Here is a 21,090-nt window from a genome sequence, read left to right as displayed (position 1 = left end):
CTTGTTACTGCTTGGTTTTCTCACATTTTGCCTTGGAATTATCTCATGCATTAACTATGGCAAAGTAAAAACACAAGTTTTAAGTTCCAAAATTAAGTTGCTTTTTAGAAGATAACAGAAAACAAAAAAAAAAAAGGAAAGACTTTATCATTTACAGCTAAATTAATAAAATAAACTACATGTCCATATAAACTCATGAAAACATGCTTTAAGATATGCTGGCAAAGAAAACTGAAAGCTAAATGACTTTTTTTCATAAGTACACAGAATTTTCTGTCTCTTTGCAAGTAAAAATTCAGCTCTTACTCTCACTAAGACATAGTAAACAAATCACTAGCCCTCATTACTTCTAGAATTATTAGTCCATTAGTAATTTCAAACTGCCTGAGAGCTCTCGAACGATAACAGGCATACTACTAACCTGATGTATCACCCAATACATTTCTGTACATACCATCTGCTTAATCAAAAAGCACAAATTACTCATGTTTCTCATTTACAGTGGCAGATGTTAAGGATATCATTCACAACTTTCTAAGTGATCATGAAGATTATGGGTGTTCTGTTTAGATGGTATTTCCTGTGTTTTAATTTTTGCCCATTGCACAAACTATTTATGTATAATTAAGTTATTATTGATTGTTATCTTGAGCCAGAAAGCTCAATTCTAAACAGCTCTTTTGATCAGTCAACTTTACTAAAATCCTTATTTACAAAGAATCACTGAGGTAGGAAAGCACCTCTGGACATTGTTTAGTCCAACACCCTTGATCAAAAGCAGGACCAGATAGAACAGGTTGCCCAGGACTGTGTTGAGTTGGCTGTTGAATATTATTAAGGATGGAGACTCCACAACCTCTCTGTGTGACCTCTTCCAGAGTTTGACCACATCAGGCCCTCACTGAGCCTTTTCTGCTCCAGGGTGAATAGTTCCAGCCCTCTCAGCCTCTTCTCACAGGAACCATCTTTGTGGCCCTTGCTGGACTCTCACCAATATGTCTTGTCTCTCATGTACAGGGAAGTGCAGATCTGTATGCAGCACTGCAGAGGTAACCTCACCAGTGCTGACTAGAGGGGAAGGATCACCTTCTTCAGTCTTCTGGTCATGCACTTCCTTAGGTATATTTGACTTCTTATCCATCAGAGCACCCAGATTCTCTTCTCCGAAGCTACTTTCCAGCCAGCCTCCAGCTTGTACTGGTGCATGCACAGGGTCATTCCTCTCCAGGTGCAGTACTTGGCACTTCTCTTTACTGAATCCTTTTTATGGAGTTCCTATTACCCACATAAGCAAAGTCCCTCAGAGTAGCAGCACAACCAGCTGTTGTATCGACCCTCCACAGACTTTGGTATCTTCTGTCACCTTGTTGAGGATGCATTTGGCTCCATCATCCAGGTAATAAATGAAGATATTTAAACAGTAGCAGCTCTAGTATCAACCCTGGAGGCACATCTCTGAAGTGACTGCCCTTCAGATGGACTTCATGCTCCTGATCACCATGCTTTGAGCCTGGCTGCCCAGCTAGTTTATAGCCTCTACATATAGTTCATCCAAGAGAATTTTACAAGAGACAGTGTTGAAAGCTTCAGTGAAGTCAAAATAAAAATCATCCACTGCTCTTCCCTTTTCCATCAAGCCAGTCACATCATTATAGAATGCTGTCAAGCTGGTTAGGTCTCATTTGCCCTTTGTAAATCCATGCTGACTCTTCCCAACCATCTTCCTGTTCTGCATGTGTTAGGAAATGGTTTCCAAGAGAATTTATTCCACCACTTTTTCTGGAATTGAAGTGAGCCTTCTTGAATTGGTTTGACTGTGGTAACTCCACTGCTTGTGACAGTGTGATGAGGTTTCAAACATCATCATTTGATTGCCTTCCGAGTTGGGGGCACTAAGTTGGCATAAGCTGCATTCAGAAGTCTGGTCACCACTACTCCACCATAAGTAAAGTCAAGGTAGAATGGAAGCCATACAATTTGCAAAATAAAGACTGATTCAAGTCTTCCACATTAAAAAGACCAGCTCTTCAGTGACACGTTCACCCTGATTATTAAGTCATGTAAATACACTGTAATATAGGTAACAAAACAGCTACAGCATGATTCAACAGTAGGGTTTTAAACTGAAAAAAATACTGCCAACAAATTTTCCTAACCATAACCAGATATTTCACAGCATATCTTTCTCCCTTGCAGTACACTTATAAAGCATACTCATAAGCAATCCTCCAGTATTTCCAAATATTATTTTCCCTTTTAGTGCTGAATCTCTTTCTGGTTCCCAGTGAATGCTGGTTAGTCTGAATTTCATGATTGTCTCAGCTTCTCCCTCTCCCCCAATCCTGGAATGCATTAGGTGGCTTTAACACTTCTTCATCCCCCCGGGAATACCTTAGCATTCAAGATGCTCTTCTGAAATTTTACAAACTATTCTTTTCTCCCATTTTCAATAACTTCAAACAGCATGAGGAAAAGAGAAGTACCATAAAGCTGTTCAATGCTTAGCAACCCTATATCATGTGAGGAGACTAATAAAAATTTGCTTGGCTAGTCTAGCAAAAAGAAAACCAGAAGAGGAGCAATTGCTCTCTAGATACGCATCAGTCAGGTAAGACCTTGGACATGAAAGGATTGTTTCAGCTAAAGAAAAATATTAGGATGAATGTCCCTCAGCAAAATTGGAATATATGTATAATTTATAACCATTATAAGATGTGGTTCTGTAAGCAGCCTATAAAAGGAAAAAATTACTCAAATGAAAAACTCATATTCATTTTAAGATACACCTTGACATGATCAATTTCCAAAAACTGTACTGGGAAGTAGACTTCAGGACTTTCCAGTCCTGCATATCCTGAGACAGCTGCATGATGACATCTCTAAATAGTATTACATTGCAGATCTCATACCTGCATTAATTTATGCTTAACATATTCTGATAGAACATTTATGTCTATAAACTAAACAAGGACTACATGACAGTATAGAAAGTAAGGTGTCTTATTGCTATGACATACTTTAATAACAAAAATTTATTTCCTAAATAAAACATACAAGCCAATACCACAGTCTTGACAGGCTGACAACAATTCTGAGCAATCACTTGTCAAAATAACTTCCAGATTATAACTTCAGCTTTGTTTAATGTCCCGGATTCTTAATATCTTATTTGCCACAAATACGTTCAGCAGATACAAAATCTTTCATAACTTACAGCATGCATATAAGCCTATAATATATGTGTTATTGTTTTGCCAATGCTTGAAATGCTGGAATAAAGAAGATGCATTTCTGTTCCTGCCCTGCCTATTGTTGTAGTGCCAATACTGTATCTTCATAAAAAAAAGTATTACTTGGTGATGTATCTCGAAACCAACACTGTAGATACTACTAAAAGTTACTCATCTTCAACTGTATTTAGCTTGAAAAAACAGCTTTTTGATTTCCTTAAAATGAAATTACTTCATAGGAAATTCACTATCCTTAATTACTAACTAGAAATGACACCTGTTGAAAGCTGGTTAGCAACTCCTCCCATTACTGGGATTTCACTATAGCTCCGAAGCCCTACACTTAAGATATTGATTAAAATGTGACATATACAGCAACATAAGTGATTCTGCTATTTTTAAAGTAATTAAGAAAGATATATTAAAAAGGAAAGTGGCCTTAAGGCACTGAGCTGCATGTATTTATGGTTTTGCTTTTTTCTTATTATATATACATATATAATATATGTATCTTTGTTGGAACGCTCTGATGATAATTGCACGTTTATTAAAATCAAGATGTGAAAAGAAACTGAAACATGGAAAATTGAAGTGCATGTGTGTACTGTAGGAGTTCAGGCTGTTGGAACTCTGAGATTTGTTTGCTTTTGCAAGAGTTATTATCACAAAACTCTGGCATACAATCTCAGTTTATAAGAAAAAAATTCACGCCTTTTCTTTAACTGAGAATAGAGATACTAGTTTTTCAAGGAAAACTAATTTTTCTTAGCAAAACAGCCAGCACAACACTTGTTAGACTATTTTTAAAGCCAAATCTCTACTTGACATGCTCATTTATTTTCTTTGATGAAAGCTTTCTTGCCAAGAGCATGATTTACAACCTAGCTGAGACATGACTACGCAGCAGGTGGGCTCCTCCTGGTATAGGATTTTTCTCTTAATAAAGAACTTTATCAATGAAATAGCACAACAGTAAAACTTTGGCAACAAATGTATTTACTGAGTAGGCCTAATATGAAATGAGTAGCAAACAAAATTTGACTATATCTATATGAGATACACACTGGTAATACTCCAAGTATGAAGCACTGAACTGCAGTCAAGACAAATATATTTTATTTCACTCTTGGTAGAGCACCTTAATTTAAAAGCAAATTAAATATTTATTACTCTTTTGAAAAGTAATAAAAATTAAATAAATATTAAATATTTTTAAATGAAAGGAAAATACCATACAGCTCTTGATAAGGTTACCCCATCTTGCAGGTCAATTACTATGTAGACTCACCTCAAATACTTATAAAGATTCTGTGAATAATGTACATACACAGATTGTTCTTTACAAGAAAAAACATCCAAGTGCTTCACACATTAAAATATTTCTTTCTACACTGTGTAAGTTAAATGGTAATATAGGAAAAGAAAGTTCTAGAAAAGAATTTAAACTGTATTATTTTCCACATATAAATATTAATATTTATATATGAAGTACTTAAACATATATAAATATGTAATTTGTTTAGACAACTGCTACTCTTGGCCCCATCTTTGAAAGCTAAGGCTTAATTTTTAAATATATTTTTCTAATATTTTTCGTTCAGATTATATTCCTTAAACACTCAGGTATTTCAGCCTCATAAACAACTTACTTTTAAAACAAAGTTTATCAGAAAAAGTGATTGAGAAAGAAGTCTGGCTACTAGATCACATGACCAATAAATCAAATAAATCATGTTAGAGAAGCAACTGAACTCAGTGTATTTAGAAATTCTCCCACATTTTGCTTACAGAACACTCTTCATACAAAGAATTAGAGTGAATCTTAATAAATTAATGTTTAGAGTACCTCTGTATTATCTAAGAATCACTACTAACTGCAAAAACTGAATCTTAACAGTAACAAGGATTAGATCTTGAAATACTTCCAAGCACCTACTTTCCACCAAAGTCACTCAAAATATGCTATGTCATAACTAGAGAATCATAATTTCTTTGTGGATTTTAAGTGTGTTGTTCTTCAGCTTCAAGAAGCTCAAGGTACGAACTATTTGCATTCAACATATTTAGAATAATACTTGACAAAAGAATACATTAACTTAATTAGTTGTTTGGTATTTTTTAATTATTTCAACTTCTTAGGCAATGTGTACTCTCTCTGTAGTAAGTGGAAATGTTCCCCAGACACAGACATCTATGTACTGCCCCTGCTTAGGTGGTTAAAAAATGTTTTGGTGCCTGATACCCTGTTATTCTTTATAAGGGGCAAAGACAAATTGTATATTTGAGATAAACTTCTTATCCCAACATCCCAATCGACAATGGCATCACAGCCTGCTGAACACCATCCTCTCTGCAAGGACAAAATTAGTATTTAGTCTTTCAATCCAGACTCATCCAGTCATATTCAATCACAATAATTCAGTTTTCAATATAAGACACTTTCTTTAATGCTGGAGAACGACTTAGGACATAAGATGTTCACCAACTTCTTTATGAACCATTTTCAGAAGAGATTCAAAGTCGTTGTAGCACCAAGCTTATTCTGGTATGAAGATAAAAAGAGGACACCTGTAATATCTGGCCTCTATTTAATTACAACTTTGTTACTTCCAAGAGTTAAGTAACCAGCTCCATCTTCCTCAAACACTTTCAATTCTATATAATATTAACCCTCTCAAAAACAAAGTAAACAAAAATAGCATCAACTGACAAAACACATAAAACCCACACTAACATTCTGTACTTCCAAAACAGCAACACATAAAACCAGATCTTCACATATTAAAACAGTTGTTCTGGAAAACTGACACATAGTATTCCACCCCCAATGTACAGAAAATTTTATTCCACAAGGACATTTTTCTGTGAAGACAGATTGTATTTCTAAATGTGGGTGAAGTTAAGCCACCACATTTATTAGAATGAACTAAGACTGTCAATAACGGGCATAAACACAGAGGTACAAGGGAGAGGATTTTTTCCCACAGACTGCTGTTTCCATCTTTTATTTATCACCCTTGATCCTCAAGAGAGACCAGTGAAATTTTATGGAAACGTTTCTGATTTTATTTCATGTTAGAAAGCAGACTTAATCAAGACATTGATTTATGGCACATTATAATTTCTCCAGTGTTCAGATCTGGCTGAGCCCATGTTGTTTCACTGACAATAGTAATGAATCTCTTTCACTTCCACAGGAATCTAACTTCTTTCTCTACTACTACCTTCCGCACCTGAGAAATTTGGCACCCTTTTCTAAGCTGCTGTGGAGCTGTACCTGAAGGGGCTTAGTGGAGTTGTTTGAGGACGAAAGACAAAAAGAAAGAAAAAATACTGAAAAAATGGAGCAGACAGAGCAAAAAGGAAAGAAAAAAATGATGACTGAACACAGAAGGAAAGTTAAGAGACATAAATGAAGGACTGCCTTGAACATGCTCTTTATTTCCTTAGCTATCACAGAAAGCCTATTGTGCTAATAAACATTGAAAATGATGTTGTGACAAATATGGAAAAAGGAGCTAAGACAATTTGATAACTGGCTTAGAAAAAATGGAGACATGGAGAAAACGAGGAAGAGCAGGTATTTCAGAAGCATGCAGGTTGGCTGAGAGGGGCCTCAAAGTGCCATTTTAGTTATAGCAGGTGATGCTGGAGTTTACATGACGGTGGTAAATATTGTAGATGTCTTACTTTTGACAGTGAACCTCATGAAAAATACAGTAATGTATCCAATTCTAAGACGTAACTTGACGATCAGCACATCCTACTGATGCAGTCAAACAAATTAAATATTCTCAGTCATGAAGTCCAACGATAACGGATAAAGCAGCATTCCTTCACTCCCTATTAATGAAATGATAGTTTAAATGCAGTGGCTTCTAATCAAAAGCCAAGACTTGCTGATGAGAGGCAAGATGTGGATTAATTAGTTCTGCTGAATTTGTGTAAACTCCACAGTACTCAGACTATAAACACTGCAAATTCTCTTTCAAGCCAGGTATAACTGCCGAAATATTGGGAACCTAGTCATTGCCTAGTCATGGACCCTGAGTCAAAACCTAATTTAGAAAGCAAGTAACAGGAACAAATAGTAAAAGAAACAGCTCAAGAGCTCCATAAGTGTCATTTTGCTGCAAAGCTTAAGCAGTAATGGTGGGGAAATAAGAGTTACAGCTACTTGAACAAAATTGATTTTATTCCTTTAATTTTCAACTACCAGAAGTATTTGCAGTATTTTGGTATGGCCATCATCCTAATATTTTTCTGCATGCAGCCCAGATGCAACTTTTCCCAACAAATAATGTGTACTGTGTTTATCTTCAACAGCATCCAGAATGGCTAAATATTTCCCTTCTTGAAACTGTATCCTGTTTCTGACACTGCTGAAGGACTGCTTTGAGTGCATATTAGAAAATGTACTCATTTTAGGTCTTTCACTACTTGCATCATTAAAGTCAGTCACTGTACAGATGGGATAAATAAGACAGTCCCTGCTCCAACAACTCAGAATCAAAGTATGAGGAAGAAAGGGAACAGATGGATAAAGAAAGAGTAGGGAGTACACGGCAGCAATGAAAACTATTTTGGTTAAGGTGGTAGGAGGACATGTGTCAATCTAGCTATATTTGTGGGATAATTTTAAAAACAAATTCAAAGGAAGTAACCTGGTGGATGTTTACAGTGAGCCCGTGGGACAACATGATAGAAAGCATGACGATGGCTGACAATCTATCAGGCAGTGGAAACTCTTGCTACCAAATGAGCAAACACAAGAGAAGCAAAAGCAGCTCAGTCCTGACGCACAATGAGAAAAAAATATCAAAATTCATCTAGGGACAGACATCATCAAAACAACAGCCAGGAAAATGACGTGCATAAAGCAAAACTGTAATGGTCAAATGTAGAAAAAGGATAGTGTAGCCAAGATCCCAGAAAATAAGAATCTGAACAAGAGTTCTGGCAGCACAGATGACTAGGGATGGTTATGCCTCTAAAACCACATGGAAAAAAATATGTATGTTTTTAATGAATTTGAATTACCAGCCCACATATGCTGAAATGCATATTTATGCATCACTTTAGCCAGAAATTGACATTGCTAGAACTGGATACAATAACTTCATTTTCTGAATTAAAACAGAAAACTCAAGAGACCATTCCCTGCAAGTATTGTCAAGGCAACCTTTTCCCCTAACTCATTAATTTACCCTTACCGATGTTATATTTCACAAGATTATAGAATCATAGAATGGTTTGGGGTTGGAAGGATCATCTAGACCCAAACCCTCTGCCATGGGCAGGAACACCTTTCAGTAGACCAGGTTGCTCAAAGATCTTCCTGTACTGTTTCACAGTCATATCTACATTTGATTACATTCAATAATTGCCACCAGCAAACTGTGTTTGCTCATTATTTGCCTCCCATCATTTAATGAGTATTTGGAATATCACGTCCTTTCAAGCTTCCACTGCTAAACATGAAAATTGATTCCTAAGCTGTGTTTCTCTTTTAACCAGTGATGAGCACAGGCAGCATTTGAATTATAAAGTAAAAGACTGCAATGGAAGATTCAAAAGAGGAGTTGAAGATTGATGTGAGTTGGGTACAAAGGAGGCTATGAATGGGGTAAGGTGACCTAGACATTCAAATTCTTTACTCTAGCAAAGATACAGGAGCATTTTCTGCTTTTAAGAGATTAAGGGAATGAACTGGATTATCTTCAAACTCCCTTTAGCACCTAGGTTATATTTTCTTACAGGATCTTTAACTGGCTTAATAACAACAAAATAAATGGCACTGCAGTCATCTTGAAGTTATGTGAATTTTTTTCTTAGTTCTGTGAAGAAGAAAAGTACAGTGGGAACCAAACCACTATTATGCTATTATTTTTTTATTTTTTCATTATTTATGTATCTAAAATGCTTTCAATAACTAATTAAGAACTTAATGTGCTGAGCTGAAATTAATGTGCTGATATGAAGAAAATAGGTAATTTTTTTATATGGTTTAAAGAATCAAAATAAGGAGAAATGTTTACAGTTAATGTTCTTAAGAGAACATTAATTCTGAATTAATTCTGAAAATAACCATCTCAATAACTGTATTTTTGCTCATTCAACAGGCCATCAACCTAACTAAAAAACAATAGTGCAATTATTTTAAAATTAGTTCTGAATTTTATAAGGCAAGAAGTCTTATTATTAAACTTAATGACAGAAAACAGTTTAATAGTGAGTCTACTTCGCCTAGTCAACAAACTCTCATATAAGCCTATCCATGACAACAAAAATTTACTGCTTATTGGCAGCTTGTGTATTTCTTCTTATTTTAGCAACTTTTTGACTCTTTGAGCCATAGAACGAAAAAGCCCAAACAAGGGCATGATTTTGCTTTTTCCTTATCAAGAAACTACACAGGAAAATGTATAATCTTTTATTTGTAATTAAATAGAGCAGCATCTACTGAAATCATGAGATCAATCAGTCATAAGACAATCTTCAAAAACCATTGATATTAAAAGGTAATCCAGTTCAGCTCATTCATCTTAAAAAATGCCTTGACCCTGCAGGGCTAAAGCTGCCCTAAATAGCAGGATCTATTACATAATCCATACTTAGGCTTATGTACCATGCTAGAGGGTTCTCATTTAAATGAGATCAAAATCTCCACTATTTAGCATGGGCTTTACGTCTTTAGCATTCATAAACAAAGGATTCTTGGACCCAGCTGTCCTTCATGTAAAATAATGTGGTAAGACGCAAGAAAATCAGATATACGGAAGTTTACTGGAATCCATACAAGCTAGGAGAAAGCAATCTTTTCTGAAGAGCAGCAATTCTAAAATACGAAAAATGGGCAATTACCTTTTGCCTTACCTCTAACCAAGGACCTAAACTGCTTGTGATACTGGTGACGCTAAAAGAATATGGCACACCATCACCACATAAACGGGAGATGATTTAAGAAGCACACAAGTCTACCAGACAACAGTTTTATGACAGCATCACATAGTTTGTGTTTGGTATTGTTGCGGTTTAACCTCAGTCAGCAACTAAGTGCCACACACTTGCTTACTCCCACTGGGTAGGATGGGGGAGAGAATTGGAAGAGTCAAAGTGAGAAAACTCATGACTTGAGATAAAAACAGTTTAACTGGTAAAGCAAGAGCTACACACGCAAGCAAAGCAAAACAAGGAATTCATTCTTTGTAAGCACTGCTCAGCAATAACAAAAACATCTCAATAATATCAGCCCTGTTTTAAGCACAAATCCAAAACTAAGCCCCATACCAGGTACTAGGTACAAAATTAACTCTATCTCAGCCAAAACTACCATAGTATTTTAGATAAATAACTCCCATTAGATAGATCGCTCTCTTTCCTGTAATCCTACATTTGCATTTGTGGAAATGACTATACTGACAAGCTACTGTCCATATATGAAATGCTCGTGATTTCCAAAGTCAAGCTGTAATTCTATGGATCCTTGATTTCTATGGTTTGAAATGTCCTTTTCACTCTTACTGTATATGCCTAAATTACAACAATCTCTTTTTTTGTGTGGTTTTTTGTTGTTTGATTGTTGAGTTTTGGTGGGTTTGGGTTTTTTTTTGCTACAGTTGAATAAATAAACTCAAAAGTTTTGGGAAATAAAGAAAAATGCAGTAAGTTCTGAATATTTTTAAAAAGCAGCTTGTACTTACCCGCTTTCTGACACTGTACTATCCTCTCATATAAGCTATCTGTATTTTCAACTAGAGTTCTGATGGTGTGAATCATCTGCAGAGAAAATAAATTAAAATACACAGGAATATCAGTAAAATTAAATTTTTACTGAAAATTTTTAATCTGTAAAAGATGCTTAAAATTAAACTCAAATCAATAATATATTTACCATTAACATAATGAATACACTCATTTTCGTGGTCATGACAAGGTAGAGAAGCGTCCTAAATGTAGCATGAAGACATAAAACATATGATGATTTTGGGCTGGGATCTGTGAACACTGAAGTAAAACATTTACCCCATAATTCATTGTCTGTCAAAGCAAGTGGAAATGATACAACCAGGTAATTCACTTTTGGTGGCTTGGGTGAGATAACTCGGATACAAGTTTCCTCTTCTTCACTCCAACATTCAGGACGATGACCACTCACCACCCACTGTTTGCTTTTTCCTAGGGAACATTCCACTGCTTTTCCAGATTTTCCACATTTTCCCTTTTTGTGGCTTGACCTGTACATATGTATGAGACAACACTCTATGGAGGAAAACAAATCATCTGAGGCTGGTACTGGAGGATAAGAAAAATAAATTATTCCTTTACTTGATCTTTCTAAACAAAAATCCTATCAGGGAAGCTCAGCTGAAGGCACAGTAATTAGGATGGAACTGTGCAGACTTTTCAGCCCTAGGGTATATATTGAAAAGTAACAACTTTCCTGCACCTTACCCACTGACACCCCTGGTATCTACTCAAGCAGACAATTTTCTCACCACTAAAACAACGACTAAAATTTGACATGTTACTCATGTGGGTGTTCATGTGGAACTTACTTTTCTTAGGAGACCACAATTTGCTGTTATGAGCAGGAACATTCCATGTTATAGGGAAAAAAAGAAAACCAAAGTTCTCTAACACTCTTCCCTCAGAGAAAAATTGCTGTAAGGGGCGTGACTATTACGGCAGTCCTTCCTCACACATATTGGAAGGACCCTCCTCCAGCTGAATGTCATTGAGGCTGTTTGTCTGAACACTCCTCTAAGCGAGGCATAAATCAATTTTGAGAAGCAGGCAAGTAAGCCTCAGATTTTTGATCATGACAAGTGTGCAAGCAAGTGAGGAGGAAAAACACCTGCACAGATGAACTACTCTACAGACTTCTATAATTGTCGGCTACACAAAAATCTGGTTTTAACAAATGACAAAGCATTTAAAAATAATTCTAGTTCTGTTTCTATTATTTCAGTTTAAACCAATAAAGAAAATGATGCAAACCCTGAAATTTTTGGTTTATATAAACAGCATGTAAATAAGCAACTTTGGAGTATGTGGAGGTCATCATACTGGATAATTTAATTTCATCTTCACATCCTGATTAATCTGCATTTAAATTCAAAGTATCTATTTAGTCTGATTTATAGTTTGTCAGTTGATGGAGTTTGTTTTTTTTTAAAAATAAATGTAAATTATAATAAATGAAGTAAGAATAATTTGATCAGGTTGCTAAGCTGCAAGTGAAAAACTTTATCTTACCCATTTTTAACTGGATTGTTCTTTTAATATAAATATCAATGTTCACTCAAGCAAAAACTACCTATAAATAGAATTATGCTGATTACTATTTAAGCGTAACAAATTGAAGACAACTTAAATAAGAGAATACTATATTTTATCCACATAGGGGGCACTGCAACTGATTATTTCTGATTGGTCAAGGAGAAGGCCCTATTTCACCGTGTTTCATTACCATTCAGTCTTTAAAACAGTATTCAGAAATTGAAATAAGGTCACTATAAATTTGCTTGAAAGGCAAGGATTTTACCTGTTTCAATGTGTATGTCATGTAGCACATCTGCTTCTGCAACGAACTTAAATCAAGAGAACTAAACCACAGCTGATGTCAATCACAAATATACTGCCAGTAACCGACATTATCTTGCTAACTGGCTGAAAGGAAGCTGTAAAGCAATTTTTTGCTGCATTGAAAATCCCCTTGAAAAATGAAATGCAGAGCATATATGGCTCTTGGTTTTTGTCAGACAATAATAAGGACTAGAGTCCTGTAACCTGAGCACCCTTTTGACTGGAGTTCATAAAAAAGAGAGACCAATAATGCTGCCTGTTCAAGTATTTGTTCTGTAGGAACTGTAAGAAATATTGCAACATTCCTGTTTTTTCCTGACCCCATATGTATAATAATGTAACTTCTAAGTAATCTTAGTTAGGTCCTATTCCAGACACAGAACACATCTATCTGCTCTGCTTCCTTCATACAATACACTCTACATGTACATCAGATAATTCAGAAGCAGTGGAGAACAAGTTTCAGCTGATTAGAAAACTTACTCTGAGACACTGCCCCAATTTTCAGAAATAAGAGAATTCTAAAATGAATAAAAATGTTTACATTACTGCTTTTTGTTTACTTTCTGTATTGACAAATCAAGAAAGTTTCTGCAGATGAAAGGAAATTAAACTAATCGCTGTATTAGTGCTCTTCATCACAGCAAGGCTAACATTGAAGAATGATTTATAGTAACATGCCCATTTCATATTTCACAGTTTCTGTACAGAAAGTTGCTAAATACTCTCAGATCAAAAGCAATGCCTGCTTTTCAACTTTGGAAGAAAAATGTCACTCCATTTATGTGACAAATTATTCTAATATCCATTTTTATATTACCAGGATCAGTAACAGTTACTTTCTTTATCTCAGGTCTCTAAAATACATACAAAGCTGTATTTAAGATTAGCAGCACTGCAGAGCAAAATTGACTGAGCTAGCAGTCAATTCAGGGGCTGCCTGCCACTACCATTTGATCAATATTATGGAACACCCCAATTTTCTTATGTCCTTCACTAAGAAAATAATGGAACAGTATGCTGTGTGCATGAATAGATGCACCTTCTAGTCGTGCTTGATTAATAAAGTAATAGTATTAGTTCATTATAATTTTATTCTTACATTGCTCTTCACCAGGCAGTCACCTTTTAGTATGTATTCAGCTATTTGTTAAATTATTCTTATGGAATGTTTAAACATAAGAATCCTTTCTGGTGTTCAGGCCAAAATTATGACATCACGAAAACACTCTTGTAGATATTAACAGAGACTGAAAGACTTTCGGAAGACACAGCATATGGAACAACTGAGTATAAATGGCTATATTTAAACAGAAAATTAGCCTAATCCAAATGATACTGGTAGGTATGTGTATGCTTGATATAAAAGCGAAATAGAAAATGATGAGTAAGCAGCAGCTTCAGTGTGCAAAACAGTATGTCTGCAGCAGACTAAGACATGGAATTCTCAAGGCAAATGAGTTGTAGAAATTGAGGGGAAAGACAAGGTAGAACCTGTTATATACTACACTAGTCTATATTGAACAAGCCAGTCAATAACCAGGTATTTGCTAAACACAGCCAACTTTAAGAATATTATCAGTGACAAAACCAGAAAGAGAAATGCAAACAAATGTAATAGGGAACAAGCAGTTACCAACTGACCATTAAAAATGTACTGCAAATTACCCATGCCTGTTCTAAGAAAAGAACAGATATTATATGAAGTTTAGTAAGCTATACTTTCTAGCAAGTCTTTTGCAATACTAATTCCCATTTCTAACCAACATTGCTTTTTTTCTGGAAGTAAAGATTCAAAATATCCAAAAATATATCTGAAATACAGAATTTTTAACACTTTCTGGAATTGCTTCAATTCTCCCTTCAATTCCCACCCCACCACCACACCCCAGTCTTGGTATGATCACAGAACTTGCCTGGTACCCATTACATACCAGACTACATCCTTTTTTTTTTTTTCTGGTCAATAGAAAATGGGAAATGCAGAATGGTCTGTTTTATGAGACTTGAAGTCATTACATTTTTTCAGAGGCCAGGCTGACAGTTTGATCTATTCTTCAAACTCTATTTGTTAAATCATGCAAGCATTTTACCTAGTTATCAGAAAAACTGTCATAAGTTCTAACAAAAAGACAAATGTCAAGAAAGATGTAAAAAACAAATAAATTATTATTAAGAAGTTTTAGAAATAAAACACTAAATGATTAGTCCAGAGCTCTCAGTGAGGACTGGAGATCTGTATTAGTATATATTGTTCCTGTCTTAAAAAGATGATGGTTAGAAATCACAATTTTTGCTTCAGACTGATGTAACTGTACTGTTACCAGTACCATTCACCACTTACATGACACTGTCTTCAAAAACCAAATTAAAAAGTCATATACTGAAAAAAATATATCCCCCTTCACAGCAAAATAGAACTCTGTCATTAAGACAGTTACAGAAAATTAAAAATAGATACATGTCTAGACTACCCTTAGAATAATTTTTTTATGTTTCAAAGTTTAAGTCTGTTTTACTGTTTTACAAAAGAGACAAATGCTATGAACTAACACTGTGTAGATCTATGCATGTATGTAAGTGCTCACACATATGTATACATGCATATATTTGAGACCATTCATTCAATTTGAGCTAAAATTGAACAATGAAGATCAATTTCTTCTAGGCTTAGAAAGACAAGTCTTCTGGCAGAATATAAACCATCCTGTTCATGCCTTCAACTCAGGGAAAATATGTAGACTGAACTTAACACTAAATATTTTGAATACTATATTTAACAAAGACTAGAGAGCTTGAGAAAGAAATCTTCCAAAACTCCCAGGATTTATTCATTCTTCTACATGTGGAACTAGTTGATAGCACACCAACAGAGACATCAGCTGCATTTTAAAATGGAAAAACCAGTCAATGATAAACTGCGTCTGGCTGATGAAACTCAGAGAGAGAAAATACCTTCAACTGACAGAATTGCAACATCAAGGATGAATGTTATTTTTAGCAAGTAAAGCACACCACACATTTACGTCTCGAAATCTGTGAATATGTGTTGCCAATACTGTTAGGCCCACATTCCAAGAGCAAAACTGAAACTATACTTACAGTAGGTATAAACCAAATCTTCATTAAAATGGCGCTCATGTTCTACTTTCACCCAAATCTCAGCATATTAGATTTCTGAAACCACAAACTACAACATTTCTGAAAACAGTTTAGTATTCAGAGGCCAAAATGGAGGTCTTAAAAGTAGTAAGAAAAATGTAATTTGCATTGTCCAGACATTTCATTAAGTCCAGGATAATACAAACGGTACCAACAGCAAATAGCACTTCTCAAAAAAAAAGGAAATCAAACATAGGGCATCCCAAACTGCTAATACATAAGCTGCTAATAGTACCTGCACCACTTCAAAAGTATGTGTGGCACAGAGTTGTCTACTATTGCCCCAAGTAATAACAGCAAGGAAAGGAATTCTGATGGGGACGGCATATAAAAACTTTGACCTGAAGAACCATTATAAGTACTGGAAACTCAAACAAAATATGGTCAGTTCAATCCAACATACAATTGAATATATGTATAAACTGTATCCAAGCAGTCCAGTATTCAGTGTCAATGCACCAGAAGGCATCTTTGTTGTGGCACTGGAACAAGCCAAAGAACTATTCTTAGTCCTTTCAGTGACAACTGCCGTGGTCAGCTTGCTCTGCAGCTGCATAAAGAGTTGTTTTAAACTACATGTGCTACCTTTTATTTTCCACTGGAGAAGAATGGTGTTATAGCAAATAAGAAATTACTGTAAAATCAGATTGTAAACTCATATTAAATCTCATAATTCCAATTGTTCCAACAGTGTGGACAGCACACAAAGCATTCTGAAACATCCAACTTTTAACCAGGACCACCATAAACAAGAGAAGTGGACTTCTAATAAGTAAAAAACATTCACTGCTTTCCTCTCCTCCGTCAAAGCAGCCACCTCATTGAAGAATGCTAGCGGTTAGCTAAGCCTGAATTCCCCTTTGTAAACCCATGCTGACTTCTCCCAGTCTCCCTCTTGTGAGGCCACATCTGGAACCATTCATTCCAATCTGTGGCTTTCCAGTACAATAAAGATATGGACTTACTGTCCAGCACAATGCCACAAAAAGAGTTAAAGAACTGGAGCATTTATATGAGGAGAAGTTGAGAGGGCTGGGACTGTTCAGCCTGGAGCAGAGAAGGCTCAGGAGAAATTCTGGGTGGTCAAACACTGGAAGAAGCTTCCCAGAGATTGTGGAGTCTCCATCCTCAGTGATATTCAACAGCCAACTCAACATGGTCTTGGGCAACCTGGTCTATCAGATCCTTCTTTGAGCAAGGGGGTTGAATTAGATGATCTCCAGAGGTGCCTTCCAACCTCAGTGATTCTGTGTAAATAAGGATTTTAGTTGACATATAATAAGTTGACATAAATAAAGATTTCAGTTGACATATAATCCAAATAAGGATTTAGCTGACAATAGTTAAGTTGACATCACCAGTCAAAAGAACTGAGCTTTCTGGCTCAAGAAAACAATCAATAATAACTTCATTATAGATAAAAATCAGCTACAGATTTGCACAAAAAGTTAAAAGCTGCTCTATAAACAACTGATCTTTCTACTATCCAAGTACAGTCCAAAGCGCCAAGGTAAGAAATGACTGCTTCTTCTGTACACACTGAGTACTCTTCACATCAAACTAAATTTCCTTCAAAGCAGTAAGGGTTTTAGCATATATATTGTCTAAATCAGAAATTATTTCTTCAACTAAGCAAGGAAATAAATTTAGCAAAGAAACAGAGTCATTGAGGTTAGAAGGGACCTCAAGAGGTCATCTGGTCCAAACCCCCCATCTCATGCAGGGCAACCTAGCATGGCTAGCTGCTCAGGACCATGTCCAAAAGGCTCTTGAGTATCTCCACAACCTCTCTGGGCAACTTGTTCCCATGCTCAGCCACTCTTACAGTCAAAACGTGTTTCCTGATTTTCTCACAGAGCGTGCTGTTTTTAACTTCATGCCTCTTCTCCTGTCACTGGGCATCACTGAAAATAGCCTGTCTCTGCCCTCTCAGCAACCCCTCTTCAGGCATTTATACACACTGATGAGATCCACCTCAGCCTTCTCTTCTCCAGATTGAACAGTCCCAGCTCTTCCAGCCTAGAAGAGATGCTCCATCACCTTAGTGACCCTTTGTTTGACTCTTCTGTGCATGTCCATGTTTCCACTGTACTGGGGAACTTGGCACTGGACACAGCACTGCAGATGTGACCTCACCAGTGTTGAACAGGGCAGAAGGATCACCTCCCTCAATCTTAACATATATTATGATATAATTAGACTTTCTATTATATCATATATTATGATATAATTAGACTTTAAACCACTGTCCTCTTACAAGAAAAATGCAGATGAAATTTCCATTATGCTTCCTGAACTCACTGGCATATTACGATATAAATGTAATGCTGTACCTAACTGACAGTGGCAGTATATCTCCATAAGTAGGAAAAACACAGGAATAGACTCATGGCTTAACTTTCTCACCCTTCCTTTTCCCTCTCACCTCTTTTTGAAATGTTTTACATTCTAGGAAACACATACATGGAAAAGGGTTTTTTGTCTTCAGAAAGAAGCACGCTGAGATTATGCCATAATAGAGTACAGGAGCATAAGGGATGAAATTCCCTTACCAAAACCAATTCTTGTAGGCCCAAGAAAAAATATGACATAATCTGTTCTTAATTCTGCAGTATCCCAAAATGAATTAGATTTCCCACAGTTCAAGAAAACTTTTCAAAGGAAAAAACAGTCCACAAGTTATTCTATTCTTTCTTAATTCCTCTTGAGTAAAGTATATGAGAAAGACTAGGTTGAAGACAGAGTAAATATAATAATCAGCAGTTCTCTTCTAAACTATGTACCCAATGACAATAAACTCTTAAATCCAATAGTAATTTCTCTTCGCTTTCCTGATACTCTGGTTGTTGTATCAAAATTATTTTTTTAATTTTTTAAGCTAAAGCTGACAGAATGAAAAACTATACAAAAAGTGGACAATAAAGAAGCACATATATATGAAAGAAAAATATCTTGTATCTGTATAAGAAGAAAAATCTATCATCTGTGTGAAAAAATTAGTAAGTAATGTTATGTCTGAAACTAAAACTGTCAGTAGCACAAATGTTTTCACAGAGATGTGAGTCAGAAAGACAAACAGAAGATTGGAATTTATTGAGAAAGAAAAAGAGAACCACTACTGGAAATATGGAATACATTTAAGAGAAGTTGCTATGCATCTGACCTATTTTTAAGCTCTTCCATAAACATTCCATTGGACTACATTAGAAACAGGACAGTAAGCTACATGAACTCCTCTTCCTAAGTAGCCGTATTATTTTATGCTCTTATGAATACTGTGAGTCAGCCATTAGACATAATGGGATTAGCGAGAGGATACAAAAAGCTTCCCTGTTCATGCTCTGAACAAAAAATGCAGAAATCTTGACTTCACAGAAGCATCAAGTTGTCATTATCAGAGCTTTTTAATCAATGCAAAACAGCTCATACTTTACAACATTTGGCACTGGAGTCTGAGAATCCAAAATTAGACGTTTGCTTCTGCCCTTGTGGACTGAAAAGCCCAGCATAAGCTGAAGTTATCATCTGCAGTTCTGTTTTTGGAAGCATAATTACAACATTCACGACTGTTCTGTTATAAAACAGGAAAATAAAAACTGATAATAAGCAGCAAAATTCTTTCTGAAGAAACTGCCCAAGCTATTCACTATATTTTCCATCAATACTTATTTTTCCATCAGTTTTTGTGACAGACAAACAACTACACAATCAGTAAATGTTTCAATTCATCTCAAAAAACAAGATCTACAATTATTATAATTTATTAAACATGCAAAAACCATTACCTGGGCTATTTGCAATATTAAATTGTAATGAATGATGTATGTTTTCCCTTAGATCTCTTCACCACTGAACTGTATCCATTTATTACCTAAATAAAGACAGTTCTACTCTGCAGAGACTTGATAATGAAAGCAAGAATACCGTAGAAAGCCAGAGGCAGTAATGGAAATAGTGAGACAGTGTGTGTAATCGCAACTGAAACGCTGCATTTATATTGTCAACTCTGAAACTTACTGTTTTAACACACATTATAACAATCTACCACTAAGACTGAGAAAGTTGTTGAAAGTCTAAGCAGCCACATCTCACATCTTGATGATCTTTGCAAATCTGGAGGCATCATTAATTCATACATCTTCAAGAGCACTTAGTTACTTTAGTTAGATCAAAGTTGTTGGAGCTATACCTACTATCTCTAATTTCCTTACTGGAAAAACGTACCCTCATGCAAAAATTAACACAAGCAACTGTCTTTAACAGTTCTTTTCCTGCTGGAACATCAGGTTAAATTCAACATTCACTTCAGCTATCAGAGAAGATCTAAGAATTTTAAAAGGCTAAAAATTTAACGGTATCTTCATTTCAATATGATCGTTTGAAAAGGGACTTTGTCAAATGGTTTGGAAAATCCAACCAGACTGATCTGTGTCTACATGCTTCTTGACTTCAAAGAACTCCAAGGGATTAATGAGCCTTTTATAAAAGCTGTATTGACTCTTCCCCAACATGACATGTTTCTCCATGTTTCCTCTAATTTTCTTCTTCAAAACAGTTTCTATCCATTTTCACAGTACAGATGTCAGCCTGTCTGATCTGTAATTTTGTCATCTTCCCTGGAAATCTCTTAAAACACTGGCACCACACTAACAATTTTGATAGTCAGTTGCAAGTGAGAGGATACACACGATTAGCACTTTTGATACATAACTCTTGAGATCTTTCAGACCTCTTGACTGAATATCACCTCTTTCTGGTATATTATTTTCTCAGTCATTTTGCCTTTCCTGTGTAATATCTTCTACCAGAATTTCAGTTAAAGACGAATTCTCCAATGAGTCCCTCACAAAGAAGCATTTCATATGAAAATTTAATCTCCACAGGTAAATGCAAAAACTAATTTAGTGTTGTGGCTTTATCTCTTTAGTTGGGGCTTTCTTTTATATGTTGATGAACTAGTGATCTTACTCTTTGACAGGCTTCCTGTTTCTGGTATATTCAGAAAAGAAGTTATGTTATTTCTAAGTCTGTGCAGGTTATTCTTGAAATTCTTCAATGTCAGTTTTCTTATACTTCTTATTTAACATGGCAGGGTTAAATATCTATCTTG

At 35.6% G+C, this 21,090-nt stretch overlaps 1 protein-coding gene across 5 annotated transcripts in view; it reads right to left on the bottom strand.

The window, feature by feature from the left end:
- PLCL2 (phospholipase C like 2) overlaps positions 1-21,090 on the bottom strand; it is a 124,026-nt gene that overhangs the window by 29,476 nt on the left and 73,460 nt on the right. For all 5 annotated transcript variants that reach the window (XR_001878157.1, XM_017835474.1, XM_017835477.1 and 2 more), the window contains one exon: positions 10,934-11,009. Coding sequence is in view for 4 of the 5 variants with exons in the window: in XM_017835474.1 (XP_017690963.1) it covers positions 10,934-11,009 (76 nt within the window). In the remaining variant the exon portion in view is untranslated. The remainder of the gene's footprint in view (positions 1-10,933; positions 11,010-21,090) is intronic.

Source organism: Lepidothrix coronata, unplaced genomic scaffold (assembly GCF_001604755.1).
Source record: "Lepidothrix coronata isolate B3197 unplaced genomic scaffold, Lepidothrix_coronata-1.0 Scaffold258, whole genome shotgun sequence".
Lineage (NCBI taxonomy): Eukaryota > Metazoa > Chordata > Aves > Passeriformes > Pipridae > Lepidothrix > Lepidothrix coronata.
The sequence above is the reverse complement of the archived record's forward strand: the minus strand, read 5'-3'. Positions and strand labels throughout refer to the sequence as shown.